Source organism: Hippoglossus stenolepis, chromosome 3, assembly GCF_022539355.2.
Source record: "Hippoglossus stenolepis isolate QCI-W04-F060 chromosome 3, HSTE1.2, whole genome shotgun sequence".
Lineage (NCBI taxonomy): Eukaryota > Metazoa > Chordata > Actinopteri > Pleuronectiformes > Pleuronectidae > Hippoglossus > Hippoglossus stenolepis.
In genome coordinates this window covers 4,535,734-4,550,300 of record NC_061485.1, presented here as the reverse complement: position 1 = coordinate 4,550,300, position 14,567 = coordinate 4,535,734, and the positions used below count along the sequence as shown (strand labels likewise).

The following is a 14,567-nucleotide window of genomic DNA, read 5'->3' as shown; positions in this document are numbered from 1 at the left end:
TCTCACAAATCTTCCTAGGTTTGGTTTGAAAGCTGCGTGGGGGGTCATGCACAGGTTGTCATTAGCACTTGGTGAAAAACACTCATCCCTGGAAAATAGCATAGTGATGTTCAGTAAAAAAAAAAAGTTTAATCTGGCTTAATTTAGAGTGATGTTATTTTCTAAAAGGCTCCCCTGGCCAATGGAAGTGCACCTTCCTGTTGGATTACTTTGTCATGTCAATGCTGATGCTTCACCTGCCGTTTACCTTGGGATCTTTGAGATGAAAATGATTTGAAATTGGTTAATCCAGCATCTTGTTCTATTTTCATTGAAGGCGGGTTTTGGTCTAAACGCCCACTAAGACTCATCATCATCATCCAACAAGTAAAACTGACACAAATATCTGGGTTTCTTTCAGGTTTTTCTTATATTAGATTTTGCCTGATCCAAATCTCAGTTGGTGAATATTCTGTATTTTTTAAATCTTTTTTGTTTTATTATAACATGACTCAGGAATGGTAGGATGTTTATCATTAGTCTTAAAATCCAGGTATGTTATCTGCAGCTTTATTAAAACATTTGAAACGAGTAGAAGGGCACTAAGAGAGAGAACATCCCTCCACCCAGGCCGACGCCCAATCTCGCACTGTTAAAGAAAATCCATTCAAAGGGTTCTTCCCTGGCTCAAACCCCACCCCTCCACCAAACTTCATGACAATGTCAGGAGTGTTTATGTAATTCTGCCAACAGACAATTGGCAAAGGAAAAATAACCTCCTTGGCGCAGGTAGTAACTGAAAACAGTTCTTCCTCATGGGTTTTCTTCTGGCCCCTGGTCTGCGTTTGACGTCTAGTAACCCTGCAAATAGTCCTAAACATACTGTGATTGTTATATTCGGTGCTTTACATGAAGGCTGCATGTGTTCTGACTCTGACTCTGTCACCCACACAGTGACCCAGTAGTCGGCTCAGTCTAATGACAGTATAATGGCTGTGCTTCCCAGTGGGCGAGTTTACTTTGATAAGCATCTCTGTGCCTGCTGCAGCCAGTTACAGGCCATTAGCCAGCTACACACACACACACACACACACACACACACACACACACACACACACACACACACACACACACACACACACACACACACACACACACACACACACACACACACACAGATGTAGGCACAAATAGGACATCCACACAAAATTTGAATGCTACTTAGGTGATCTGCTGCGGACACACACTTTAGACACAATACGCTTTAATCAAGACTCCACCCCCACTGTTGTGTTTGTTCATTAAACCACCATAAAAATATATTTAATAAAAACGATTTTAAAATCTGATGCATAAAAACATAGACATTAACTTGACCTTACGTCAGTGAGCATTTCTGGGATAATTAGGCAGGATCTTCTAGACTTGAATCCGAACTCCCGAGCTTCATTGAACTCAACTCTTCATCAGATAACTTTTCATAGTTTAATGAAGTCTAAACCGATTTGTCGCAGAGAACAGTTGATTAGATTATTGTCAAAGAGCGGCTGTGGCTCAGACGAGAAGAAGTCTTCACGTGATTCACATGAGTTTGTCTGTAGACGAGTCTGAAGGCCTCCGACAGAAACAAATGTAGACACAGCAGACGTGGTTAAAAATGACAAACAGTAGTGGTGGTTAGAATGGGAACTATGGGCTGGAGTCACGAGGGTGGGGAGCTGGGATCTTGCTGCACCCAGCACAAATCTCGAGGCTGTGGTGTTTATTGTTGTGCAGATTAAATCATTGACAGTCCTGTGCAAAGGTTTTAGGTGCTAACGCCACCCGAAAAATATTCATAACAGCTAAACTGTTACTATCATTAACTCCTCATCAGTCTCTTATTCTGAAAATACAAGTGGGCAGATACAGGCAGTTACAGTACTTTGCAGAAGTTGGATGCACAAAAGGTAAAGTGAAAATGCCATGAACATATATATATTTTATCAGTTGCCCTCAGTTCACTTCAAAAGTGCCGCAAACAGAAAAAAACTCAAATCAAATCAAGCTGTTTTCAGACATGAGCTCAGCAAAATGTACAGAAAATTGGGTCTGGACATTTTCCAGAAGTTATCTCTCACATTTGAACAACACAGCAGAAGATTGTCCAGATCAAACACGTTCACAACAACAGGAAAATGTCTGAAGTAGTGAGACGAGCGGTGGTTTCAGGCATGACGTGACGAATATGCTGTGGAAATCCCATGATTTTGCTTATAAAGATCAGCGCCGGACCTTATCGGCAAAAGATCTCAAACCTTGATGTCTTTCCCGTGGGCTCATTCCATCATTTTACGAACATTTAACATGCTGGGCCGACTTGAACTTTTGCATTGTCACATACAGCCCCTCTGCAAAACTTCAGGGAAATGTCCAGACTTCAGTGCATGTCTGAAGAAGCTTCACTTTGGCTTTAAAACCACACGCTCTCCTCTGGTCATCTAAGGACAGTCCCCGGCAGACCGGTGGTTCCGAGTCTCTCTTGGAGACCCGTTTAATTAATACAAATTTTGCTCAAGAAGTCTGGTGTTGAATTTCACAACATAACAGCTCCACCCTGACTTGTAATCCAGTATCTGAACTATACAACAGTGGGTATCATCTGAAAAAAGACAAACCAGAGCCTCAGTCGCAACCCATTGGAGTTTTTGGTGTTTCGTTGATGAACGTGGGATTTTTCCTGACGAGCCGTCGGATTGTTTTGACTGGTCGGGATCGTGGGACGGCAAATCAAGCATACGTTTAAAACCAGGGGGTTCTGGTGTCCTGTAGCTCATGGTTCTTCTGCAACTGTTGGTGCACATCAAGGAAATTTGTGCTTTTCTCAATCATTTTGTAGTTCAGATATAGTTGAGATTTCACTGCACACAATGCAAACCTTGACTGTGAAGCTAATCCATTTCTTGTGTGTGTGTGTTTTAGCGTAGATGTGCACACACAACCCATTGACGGCACTGTCACCTGATCCTCTTAGTTAGGTTTGCAGGGATAATGACTGTGTGTGCGTGCGTGTGCATGGTGCAGCTATAGAAACATGGACCTGACTGGTAATGGGACACTCACAGAAACAATACGTCCATTGATGAGGATGATGTGTGTGTCAGGACGGATCCAGTTACACTCCTAACTTTGGCCTTTGAGGGTGGCGGGCCTCATGTGGCTGCACCAATCCAGCTACCAAAATAAAAGTCCTTTATTTTTCTTTTTAAAAACCAACGGAGGTTTGTTTGTGACGTGTCCTCGGCTGCGGACTGTGGTCATTTGATCTGAACAAGGGAAGAAACTCTTTTGTAATTTGTCATGGTTCACTAAGCAAATAAAGGTTTGACAACTCGCATTGTTATCTGCTGTTTGTGCAACAATACGGCTAGTCGATCCTATTTAGTTAATATAAGTCAGTTTGTCATATTGGATGTGTGTTCGTAGGGTTGAACTTGAGGACAATTAGGCCTCGTCTACGCTACGGCAGATATTTTCTGAACGCATACTTTCTCCTGCTCTCCGGCTGTTTTCTCACAAAGGCTCACTTGGACATTTTCTAGAGGTTTTCCTAAGAGGCTGGCAGGAAAAGTTTGGGAAAATATTTGGAGCAACTGACTCGAGACGTTTGTGTTCTCCCATACAGCCCCTTTGGAAATATTCTGGAAAATATCCAGACTTCAGTGCATGTCTGAAAGCAGCTTCTGCCTTTCAAAAAACTGGTTCCCACTTCTCTTTGAACTGTGTCTTAATGAGGCAAATGTGTACACCTCGTCCACATGGCACATTTGTCATTTTAATTATTTATTTATACAACATACCTCTGTGTTCAATTGATTTATATGTGTTTGTCTTTGATTCAGGACGACCATCGTGGTAACTGGAGCCTTCCTGGATGCTTTTCAGAAGGTGGCAGATATGGCAACCGGGACCCGAGGTAAACACACACACTCTCCTAGAGACACACAGATATACACTGTACCATACAAGTCAGGAGAATAGTCACTCTGTGAGTTGTTTATACGTTTATGTGCAACATCATAAAAGTGACCCAGGAGAAAAGTTCTCCCTCTGTTCCTTCCTTCTCACAGTGTGATCTTTCACTGTCGCTTTTTATTTTAAATAGTGAGATCATGAGGGAACTAATTAACTCCAGTTACTCTCTGGAGACCAGGCGTTGTGCGTGCGTGTGTGTGTGTGTCTGTAATAATATAATGCAGCCAAACCATTAAGGTTTTTGCTACTGGAGAATGAAAAGTGCCAGGAAAATTGCCCTGACAATATTTAGCACATTTCTCTTTTTTCTTTCTCATCTTTTGTGCCTTTCTGTTTCTGTTCCGTTGTCATTTTTCTTCTAAACTTTTTGTATTACTGTCTTTCTCTCGTGCTGTGAAGTGACACAGTGACACCTCATGTTCAGCTGTCTTTGTTTTGCCCTGGATTAGGTTTCACACACTAACGTTCACACACAGACACTTCATAATGCAGGTCGGTCTTAGCTCTTCAGACCCGAAGTAATCTGACATGCTCTTGTTTGCGTTTGTATTCTGAATTGGATACGACAATCAGTTTCACTGTATGAGTGTTGAGGTCATGTCCTTGACAAATATTATACACGTATGGGACATTTCAATGTTAAAACAATGCTCCACAGATAAAGCTTCTCCAGTCACACAGTTAAAAAAGCAAGGTAACTAGAGCTAATGCTGCAATTTAAAGAAAGGGGCAATCTGGCAAAACAACAAGACATCATAAGGAGACAATTTTATGGAGGCCACGCTTTCGTAGGCCAAGTCCTCTGAAGGATGCATCCCCTCAATTAGGACACAGCTTGTAGCTCCCAATGACATCAAAAGTGCAAAATGGTGGCACCTCTTTCTGGGATAATTTGGCTTTGTTATTGTACAATTGAAGGAAGTTGAAATGCATTGTCAGTAATGGAACATACCATAAATGAAGAAGAAGACGTCCGGGAGTTGGTTGTGGTTTGCTAGTAGCTGCTAATGTAGCCTGGAGGCTCTATCGTCATACAGGGATGAAGAGCAGGCTACAGCTCACTCCTCTCCCTCACTTCCTCGAGACAAGCAGATTCTTTCATTTTCAGTCTTGTAGACTTCTGACCCGACAAAGACATAAAACATTTTTATTGTTGGGCGACTTCTGAAATTCAAAAACGTCCTCCCTCATGTGCATAATGTTATCAGTAGTGGGGCCGGGTGATGCCGACAACAGGCTGTATAAATACACAGGGGCTGCAGAGACAACCAGACCCTGTGTGTTGGTGCTTTGTTAAGCCAGTCAGCTGCTGGTATGATTATGTAACCCATAATTCAGTTGGTATTTAAAGGAAATCCAGTAACATGTGGGTGTGTGTGTGTGTGTGGGAGGTGAGTCATGGCCGCTCCCCTCCGTGGAAGCCTCAGCGGACCTGCTCCGTCACGTCTTGTGTCAATGTTGGTTTATCAAAACAGAGGGAACACACATTTAAGAAACGGGAGCAGAGAACATAAATGTGTAGCTTCAGTTGTTTGGTGCTGGCAGGATTTCCCCTGTGGCGACCGAGCAGGTTGACGGATCCAGGAATTTAACAGTACAGTCCTTTTTAGATACAGAAAGTTAATGTCAAATAAACGGTTGCAGGAAAGTTTTGGTGCCACTCTGCAGCTCGTCGCCATCATCTGAAGCATAAAGAGTAAAGTTTCACTGCCGCAGTATCATAAGATGTTATCTCGCATCACATGACAGTGAGCAGTCAGCACGTGCAACACGTTTACTTCTGACTCACACGCACACTTTCACATAGTAGAGCCCGACATATGGGTCTTCGAGGGCTGATGCCAATATTAGGGAGTTGAAAATTTCTGATACAGATGTATTGGCTGATATATATATATACAGAGGAAATGTCAATGATTCCTGAGAGGACATTATCAAACCCTTATGATAAAGAAATGTAATTGTGGTTCAATGTTTTACAGTTTAAACCATAACTTTTCAATGAATAAATGACAAAGACAAAGAAATGTATAGATCTTGAATTAAGACAATGATTTTTTTATTTCACATTTAAGTCCTATTATGCAAAATGCCAATCAATATCAAATTTCAACCAGTATCTTCAGTTTTAGCTGAAACAAGAGAGTTTTCTGCTTTAACGCATCATTGTTCATGTAACATTCCTCAGTTCTGGGCTGTTCGCTGGAAAAAACAAGACACGTGAAGATGTCAGCTGTTCTGGCAAATCATGCCGGGTGTTTTTCACACTTTTCATTAATTTGATAATTAATAATTTGCAGATAAATCTATAAAACCAACTGGTTTAACCTTGCTTGGCCCTGCAGTGGACACAGGACTGTTGTCATCTGTTAGCAGTTTGCTCAGTGCAACGATATCACAGCCTTTGCAGACCATTTGTTGACCAAGCACATTCCACTAGTTGTGTGTGTGTGTGTGTGTGTGCGAGTGCATGTGTGTGTTCACGTGCACCTGTGTTTTGACAGCTGCCTCCTCGTGCACTATTCTCTCCCTCCAGCTTCTTCAGTCTGTCAGCTGCTGAGTGTGTGACAAAGACAAAAGAAGAGCTGGATTTAAGGAAGGCCAATAGTTACCACACACACATACACACACTGTTACACTCGTCGTGTTGATGATCCTTTCAGCATTGATGATCCTTTCAGCATAGAAAAACCCTTAATTGTTTTCTTCAGCCTCTCATAAACACCCACAGGGAAACTCTGCGTGTGCACATGTGGGTGGGTGCATGCGTCTGTGTGTTAGAACCGGTCTGGTGGCTCTCTCTGGGTTCTGTGGTTGGTTGCCATGGTTAAGGTCGCGTTCTCATCTTTCTGGAAAACACGGCATGTTTGAAGATTGTTTATCAGGATAGACAGACTGATGGGAGAGCTTCTCCGTGTCACAATGTGTCAAAACGTGTTCCCCTGCAGTTTATCTCTGTTTTCATGCCTCAGAGACCGACTCTGTTCTCATGCTGTGGCTGTGTGGGCAAGTATGTTATCACAGCGAGAGCCACAAGGCCCCTAAAAACATCTAAAGCAGGTTATCTGTTGGTTTCAAGGGAAAAACTCAGGGTTAGCTGGTTAGCATCGTAGCTTCAGGTTGTGAAAGAGAGGAGTATTGGTGAAGTAGCAGACTGATAGAGTGTAGATTATAATCCCGATGATACACGGACCGTAGATGACTAAATGTATCCGCAACACTCAAACACAGATAAGTGACCAGTGTAGAAAACTGCAGACATCAGTGAACAGAACCAGATCTAAAAATAAATCTTCAATAAATCTTGTCGCAATCAGCTGATTTTGAAAGCAGGGTCCTCTTGTCTCCTCTCTGGTGATTCCTCATGACCGGTTTCCCCGGCAGCCGAGGAACTGTTGACGTCTTGGGCATCATGTGGCTTTCAAAGCACACACGCAAACAAACACACACACACACACACACACAGACACAGACACAGACACAGATCACAAGACGACTTACTGGGTGCTGACTTTATCTAGTTTCCTAAGGTCAGCTCTGTGTGTCAGTTTGCTGCAGAATGTGCAGAAATGAGGAGCCTGGAATCTGTTTGCTCCCTCCTGACCGACTGATTGACTGGTCTGCTGGTCAGTTAATCAATATAAAGAGAGAGAGAGGGAGTTGGGGGCTGGCATTGTCGCAGACTGGAAGTCAGTCTGGATTTGATGCACAATAAGAGTGCTATAATGGTTTTTGAAGGGTACCTTCACCCTTGAAGTCCGCGAGGAATCCCCCAGACTGACTTCACAGTAAGGTTTTAGAGGTGGTGATCAGAAGTAACCACGAGAAGCTACTGTCGGTGCCCTTTGAGAGATTTGCTGTGTGTGTGTGTGTGTGTGTGTGTGTGTGTGTGTGTGTGTGTGTGTGTGTGTGTGTGTGTGTGTGTGTGTGTGTGTGTGTGTGTGTGTGTGTGTGTGTGTGTGTGTGTGGTTACTTCTACTGCAGAGGAATAAATCATGTCCATGAGTTCAGCGTCGTTTCTCGGACACGCACACTCACAAATTAGTGCCTATTAGGCTCGCTAATACTCTAATGCCGCCACCAGCTACACGTGTGAGAGGCACAAACTGGAACTGCGGCAGCGAGTGCTCGGCTTTTCATACTTGACTTTGAAAAATGTTGTGCCGCTCGTCTTCAAGGAGAAAACAGTACCTGCACATGAATTCCACATTAGAGAAAATGTATTCTTGCAGTGAACAGACGCTTATTTGCCGATGTTCACATTCAGGGAGACGCCAGGGAGTCGACTCAGAGGAAAAGTAAACACAGGAACAACCTGGGAGCAGAGAAAACGACAGAAATGAACACACACAGACTCACAGGCGTTTCTGAAAGGGCCACATTATGAACGGTGAGGAGGAGATGGAAGCTGGAAAGTTTGGGTTTAGGAGGAGAGGGAACAGTTCTCTCTCTGTCCATCTGCCCTTGTGTTGTTGGAAAATGGAGGTAAATTATAAACGAGTGGAGCGGCTTTTTATTCTTTCTATCCAGAGACAGCTGATAGCTAGCATGACACGTTAACTTGAAAGCCGGCTGTGTGATTGTTGCTATAGTGAATTCGGTGCAAGTCTCCTTGGATGAAGTTTGTATCTGTGAATGGCAGTTTCTTCATCGGTACGTGTCACTGAAGCTCTTGAATGGGAGCAGAGTCTTTTGCAGCGGCAGGTTTAAGGAGCCCTGTGGACTGTTTGACCTCGAGTAGCGCTGTGTGGCAATGTTTGTGTTTGATGCAAACGCTGTGAAAGCCTGTGCACAATCACGCGTGTGACGTGACTCATATTCCTGCCAGGGGCTTCATCAACAGGAAGCGTTGCCAAGTGAGGTAGCGACGCACCAGCGAAACAGGAATCAAGTTGGAGAACGTGGAGTGAAACAATGCAGTTCCCCATAAAAATACATAAAGGATCTGCTTTGCCAACTGTTTTATGAGGAAGTATATGCATTTTTTGTTTCGGTCTGTCAGTCGTCCACAATCTCTTGATCGTGCAGTGTAGTCAGAAGAGACACGGCACGAAACGAATGGTCAGCTGTCCCACTTCTTTTTGGTCGTGTAGACATATAGTTTGCAGAGTTCTTTCCAGATGAACAGCACATTAAAACCAAATCTGAGAATCGAAAGCAAACTGCCACCCGTACCAAGTGTGTCTGATCTTGTCAGGTTACATTTTTACAAGTCATCTCCACTCGACTCTGAGATCCATTGAACATGTCTGAACACAAATACAACAAACGCCCACAGTGCTCAGCACCTGGCTACCGCACACGCACACACACACACTCTGACTGTCACACATGTTGTGATTCATGTGCTGCTAAATGAACAAAAACAATTTATATGGTATAGGACAGGGCTGGGCACTATACTCATAAAAATCTTGTTTTGGTTTTATGCTGAAGTCAACGACACTGATGTAAATATTTTTTGAGAGTAAAGCATCATTCAGGTTTATTGCAGCTGTAATCGTGTCTGTTCTAAACCTGCCTGTTGGGGATGGGCGGTTTTCTTGGCCTATGGTGATGCTGGTTACAGCTTTTCTTTCTGAAACTGTAAAAGTGACCTGTAGTAATTAAGCAGCAGCTAATAAAAACCTGTTGCTGGACTCAGTCCACAGAACCTGAAGCTGTTTCACCTCCTGCTGCAAGAGGAGCTGTTCACCTGTTTATTCAAAGTTCAGTGAAGCTCAGCGCGCAGAACCTCAAACTGGATTAAAGATTCAAAGTTTATTGAAATTGAACGCACCACGTGTCCTAATCGCACCAAATTTGACACTGCACTTCCTTGGGCCCTTGACAACACACATGCCAAGCGTGAAGCCGATGAGTGGTTCTTCAGAAATGCGAGCCACCGACAGACTGACTGACATTTCTGCAATCATGGAATAGTTTAGTGACGCCTTGTTCCCCTCTCTGACGGTTACTCCAAAAACGAAAGCGCGGGGGGTCTCCACTTCCTCCCGAAGGGCGCTGCTGTAGTGCTGTGCGGTACGGACGTAGAGTCTCTGTGTTGATGTCCCTCTTATAAACCCACTCGCTAGGCAGTCTCAGTCAAACCTGACGTCCACCGATCCACCTGGTCACGTTTTTAATGTAACTCAGATCAAACCAGACAGACTTTTGAAACATCTCCATCTCAATTTAGATGTTCTCTGAGGTCGCAGCATGAAAGACTTTAAACGTTCTCTGTGCTCAGAGCTTTAAGTGCAAAAGGGAGGGAAAGGCAAATACAGCAAACACACCTCGCCACACCTTAACGATTAACCCAAGCCGCATACCTGTGTGTGTGTGTGTGTGTGTGTGTGTGAGGGTGTGTGTGTGTGTGTGTGTGTGTGTCCACATTTCTGCACATGTTCGTGTGGGTGTAGCTGATAATTAATGTTTTGTTTTCTGAGAAGTCCCAACATGATGGAAGAGGAAAAGAAAAGGGGATGGATTAAAAGGGAGAGAGAGAGAGAGAGGGAAGGAGGACGCTTAGAGGACATGGAGGGAATGAGAGAGGGAGGAGAGGATGTACAGAGGCAGATGGAGAGAGGGAGGATCGATGAGTTTTTGTTGGAACCAAGGAAGGGAAAAAGAGAGAGAACTCCTGCTACGTTGACAGAAAGGGGAGGAGGGAGGGATGGAATGAGTGAATGTATAAAACGAGAGTCGGTGTGTAAAGTCAGTCCAGGTTTCACTCTGACATCACTGGAGATGGCGGATGAACACACACCTGATCGTTCACTGCTTGTTCCTTACTTTATGTAACTCAGCCGTGAGTCAGCACTGCAGCCTGTGTGTGTGTGTCTGTGCGTGTCTGTCTGTGTGCGCATGTGTGTGTGTGTCTGTGTGCGCACGCATGTGTGTGTGTCTGTGTGCGCACGCATGTGTTCCCTCCCCGTGCAGCTCTCAGATTTAGATATTCAAGTGACGTTAAGTGAGTCAGTGTGAACTCAGACTGTCCAGTGTAAATCTGCTGTGTCACTTTGTTCCATCACAGAACAGAATGATATCTGAAGTCACTGACTGACAATGAGAAGTATTTTGATTAATCTGCCAATTATTTCAGAAAAGTGTGTGTGTGTGATTCACTTTATATTGTGTGTAAATTTGTTTCACACAAAACAGATACACTCAATATAAAGTGAATCCTGCATCTTTAATGCTTTTTATAAAAATATATTTTTGAAAGTGTTTTTCTGATGTTTTTTGTGTGTTTTTTAGTAATTGTGTGTTATGATTGAGTGTCTGAGAGTCAGCTGCTCAGCATTTGGTGTGTTGTGTTTGTGTGTCTGTTATGTTATTATGTGTTTGATTAGAACATATTGGGAGTTGTGTGTTTGTGTGTGTGCTTGCACGCAGTCAAAATACTTATTATTGTCCCATGAAGTGCATCAGTGTGTGTGTGTGAAAATGTTGTTGCATCCAATTAACTGTGGCTGGTTATGAAATGAACTGATCTCTTACATAATTCATTAAAGTATTGAGACACGTACACGCACCCATTGTTTCCAAACACATTACAACACTCGTAGATCTTAATCAGATTGATTTTCAATAATACCACTTTATGAAGCAATGATAACACACACACACCCACACGCACATTTTCTGAGTAATTGTTTCAGCCCTAATGTGTTTACAAACAAATATTTCTTGACAATGAATACACCTATTAGACCCAGTTATCGCAAAATACATTTTATTTTGTAGTTTCAGTGCTTCAAAGTGAGCTTTATTTTGAAAAATGTATTGTTTTCAACACCAATTTTGGGTTCTTTTCAAAGTAAAACTCATCATCTGAATGTTGTGTTGTTTTCCAGGTGCCACGAAGGAGATCGGCTCGGCCCTGACCAGGATGTGTATGAGACACCGCAGCATCGAGTCCAAACTCAAACTGTTCACTACGTAAGACACACACACACACACACACACACACAACCACACACACACACACACACACACACACACACACACACACACACACACACGGTAGCACTGCATTTGTTATCTACAAGCGAAGCAGGTGAGGTGTGAATGATTGCGTGTTGACAACTCATCAGACAGTGTGGGAACTTGACTCCACAATTACTCATAAGTAACGTACGCTCGTTATACATGACAGTGACAGAGTGTCTGTGTGTCTGTGTGTGTGTGAGACAGACCGACGTATGCAGAAGTTGCAGGTTGTCCTGGTTTCACTTGTCATCACTGTCAGTACTGTCTGTCGTTAGAGAAACACACACGTACACATTTTATTAGGTCACTTGAACAACAGCTCTGTCACAGACTTGATGTCTGCAACATTCGGTTCAGTTGAACATGTTTATATATGTTTTAGCATTGAGGTCATCAGCTGTTTTGTTGGATGGATGAAGTTACTTTTTAAACTTAACTGCTTCATATCGTGCTTCTAGTTTTCTGCCTCCCTCTCTTCAATAAGTCGGACGAAGAACCATAAACGCGTCGTCGTTTCAAGACGTCCACAGTTTGATCCCGTTATCTGAATCACTGATTTGGTCGTCGAACAGTGTAAATTACAGTTATTATCCAAACTGTGTTGTTGTAAATTCCACTGCAGAGGCCTCTCCTCAACTTTGTCCTCTTGTGCTCCTAACTTTATTCACACATGCAAGTTAGCACATGCAGACTTATGGGGACACTTTGGAAACGTATTAGATAAAATGTGTTACACGGGTGCATTGTATAGTTGTGACAGCCATGTGAGAGCACATACCTCAGCTAATGCCTCTTAAATTTCAAGATGCACTAATTTATACACTCATATATAACAGTTCTGTAAAAAATGCCTCCTTTTTCCATCAACAGCCATTAATTATTATCGGAGAACTCAACGAAAATGTTTAAAAATGCTCTCTCTCACCTTCTCTCATCTAAAAGAAAGATCCACACCAACATTTAATGGGTTCTTCCTGACTTGATTTGTGTAATGTTGCTTACAAACAAACAGACGGGGGGGGAAATGTAACCTCCTTGACGGGGATAACGAATGACATCAAATTCTTCCTCGACCTGCCAGAGAATAATGAGCTCAAATTATACTTGAACTCAAGTTTATAGGATTAATTCAAGACAAAGGGCTTAAATTTAATGACGGACTCTTTATCTTTTCTCTCAGAGCTCTCTCAGAAAGTCTCATCACTCCGCTGGAGTTGAAGATGGAGGAGTGGAAAAAAGCGGCCAGTCAGCTGGACAAAGATCACGCCAAAGGTATGAAACATGCTTACACCTGCTCACGCACAAACCTGCACAGACGAAAACATTCTCCTCACTCTCTGCACGTTTTTCTTTTTATTTAAGAGTATAAAAAAGCCCGGGCAGACATCAAGAAGAAGTCGTCAGACACCATCAAACTGCAGAAGAAGGTGAAAAAGGGTAAGAAGAACGTCAGTCACCTCCAACCTTGGCTTCATCTCACATTCACGAGCGTGTCAGCTGCACAACGCAACATAAAATCCTCAGTCCACTTATTTTATTAGTCAAAAGCAAAGAGAAGGAAGAGGAGAGTAGATTATCTGCTCAGCCGAAGAACTCTGAGCTAGTTTACTTCAGCGGAGGAAGCCACCTGCTGAATATATAAAAACCGTCTTCCACAGAGTGAGATAATCCTCCTCAGCAAACACGAGGAGCCTGTTTGATCCTGCCCTCTGTGCTGAGATAAGTGTTTTCAGACCTCCGCTGCGTTACGCTATGCTCTGCCGCCTGTCTGTCACCCAACACCCAGAGGGAGGAAATAATCCCCCTGGAACATGCGTCCTCCCTAACTTCACTGCCACGGCTCCAGGTTTTATGTAGTTTTCTTTAACATGAAAGTTGGTAACTTCATACTGCTTGGTTTAACACTTTCTATCTGCACTTTAGAGATCAAAACCTGAGTTTACCCTCCTGATATCGTGAAAGAATAGATTTTATTCATCTGTTTCATGCGTTTAGTGGTAAATATTCCACACTTTACTCCCTCTGGATACAGATTTGTCAAATGCAGCCTTAGGAGGATGGAGCCATTTTACAAACATGAGTAACAGGATGTTTTCAGATACGGTGACAGGGTTCTCCTCAAGGAAACAATGGCGTTGAGATTTCATACATAACAGCAGTGGCTTCCTGCTTGGATAACGGAAATGAAGGCGCAAGAGAATATGTCTGAAGGGTTTACAAGGTAGGGAAGAAGATGAAATACTACATCTCTGACTTTTCTCAATTTAAAAACTAGATAATATAAGTTGTTTTTTTAAAACAGAAGCCTATTTTGAATCTGTAATGTCTTTGAACCATTACCACATTCAGATTGTTTGAGGAGGTTCTGTGTCGTGATTCCTGGAGTGTTGGTTGTGTCCATAGCAGCAGAGACGTATTGCCAGGCAGGCAAATACCTGGGCAACACCTTTCCCCTGCCATCAAAGTGACACACCCCGGTGGTTACCATGGTTGCACCTTTTTCCTGCCATCCTGTAACTACAGAGACTGAAAGCTCGTCAGACTTCAGACACACTCATGTGGAAGAAATAGCATGGAAACGCCTGAAAACGTGTACAAAC

The 14,567-nt window shown here is 43.1% G+C and overlaps 1 protein-coding gene across 3 annotated transcripts in view; it reads left to right on the top strand.

Moving 5' to 3' along the window:
* mtss1 (MTSS I-BAR domain containing 1) overlaps positions 1-14,567 on the top strand; it is a 45,518-nt gene that overhangs the window by 14,881 nt on the left and 16,070 nt on the right. For all 3 annotated transcript variants that reach the window (XM_035151990.2, XM_035151989.2, XM_035151991.2), the window contains exons 3-6: positions 3,861-3,934; positions 11,832-11,916; positions 13,148-13,239; positions 13,330-13,404. In XM_035151990.2, the coding sequence (XP_035007881.1) occupies positions 3,861-3,934; positions 11,832-11,916; positions 13,148-13,239; positions 13,330-13,404 (326 nt within the window). The remainder of the gene's footprint in view (positions 1-3,860; positions 3,935-11,831; positions 11,917-13,147; positions 13,240-13,329; positions 13,405-14,567) is intronic.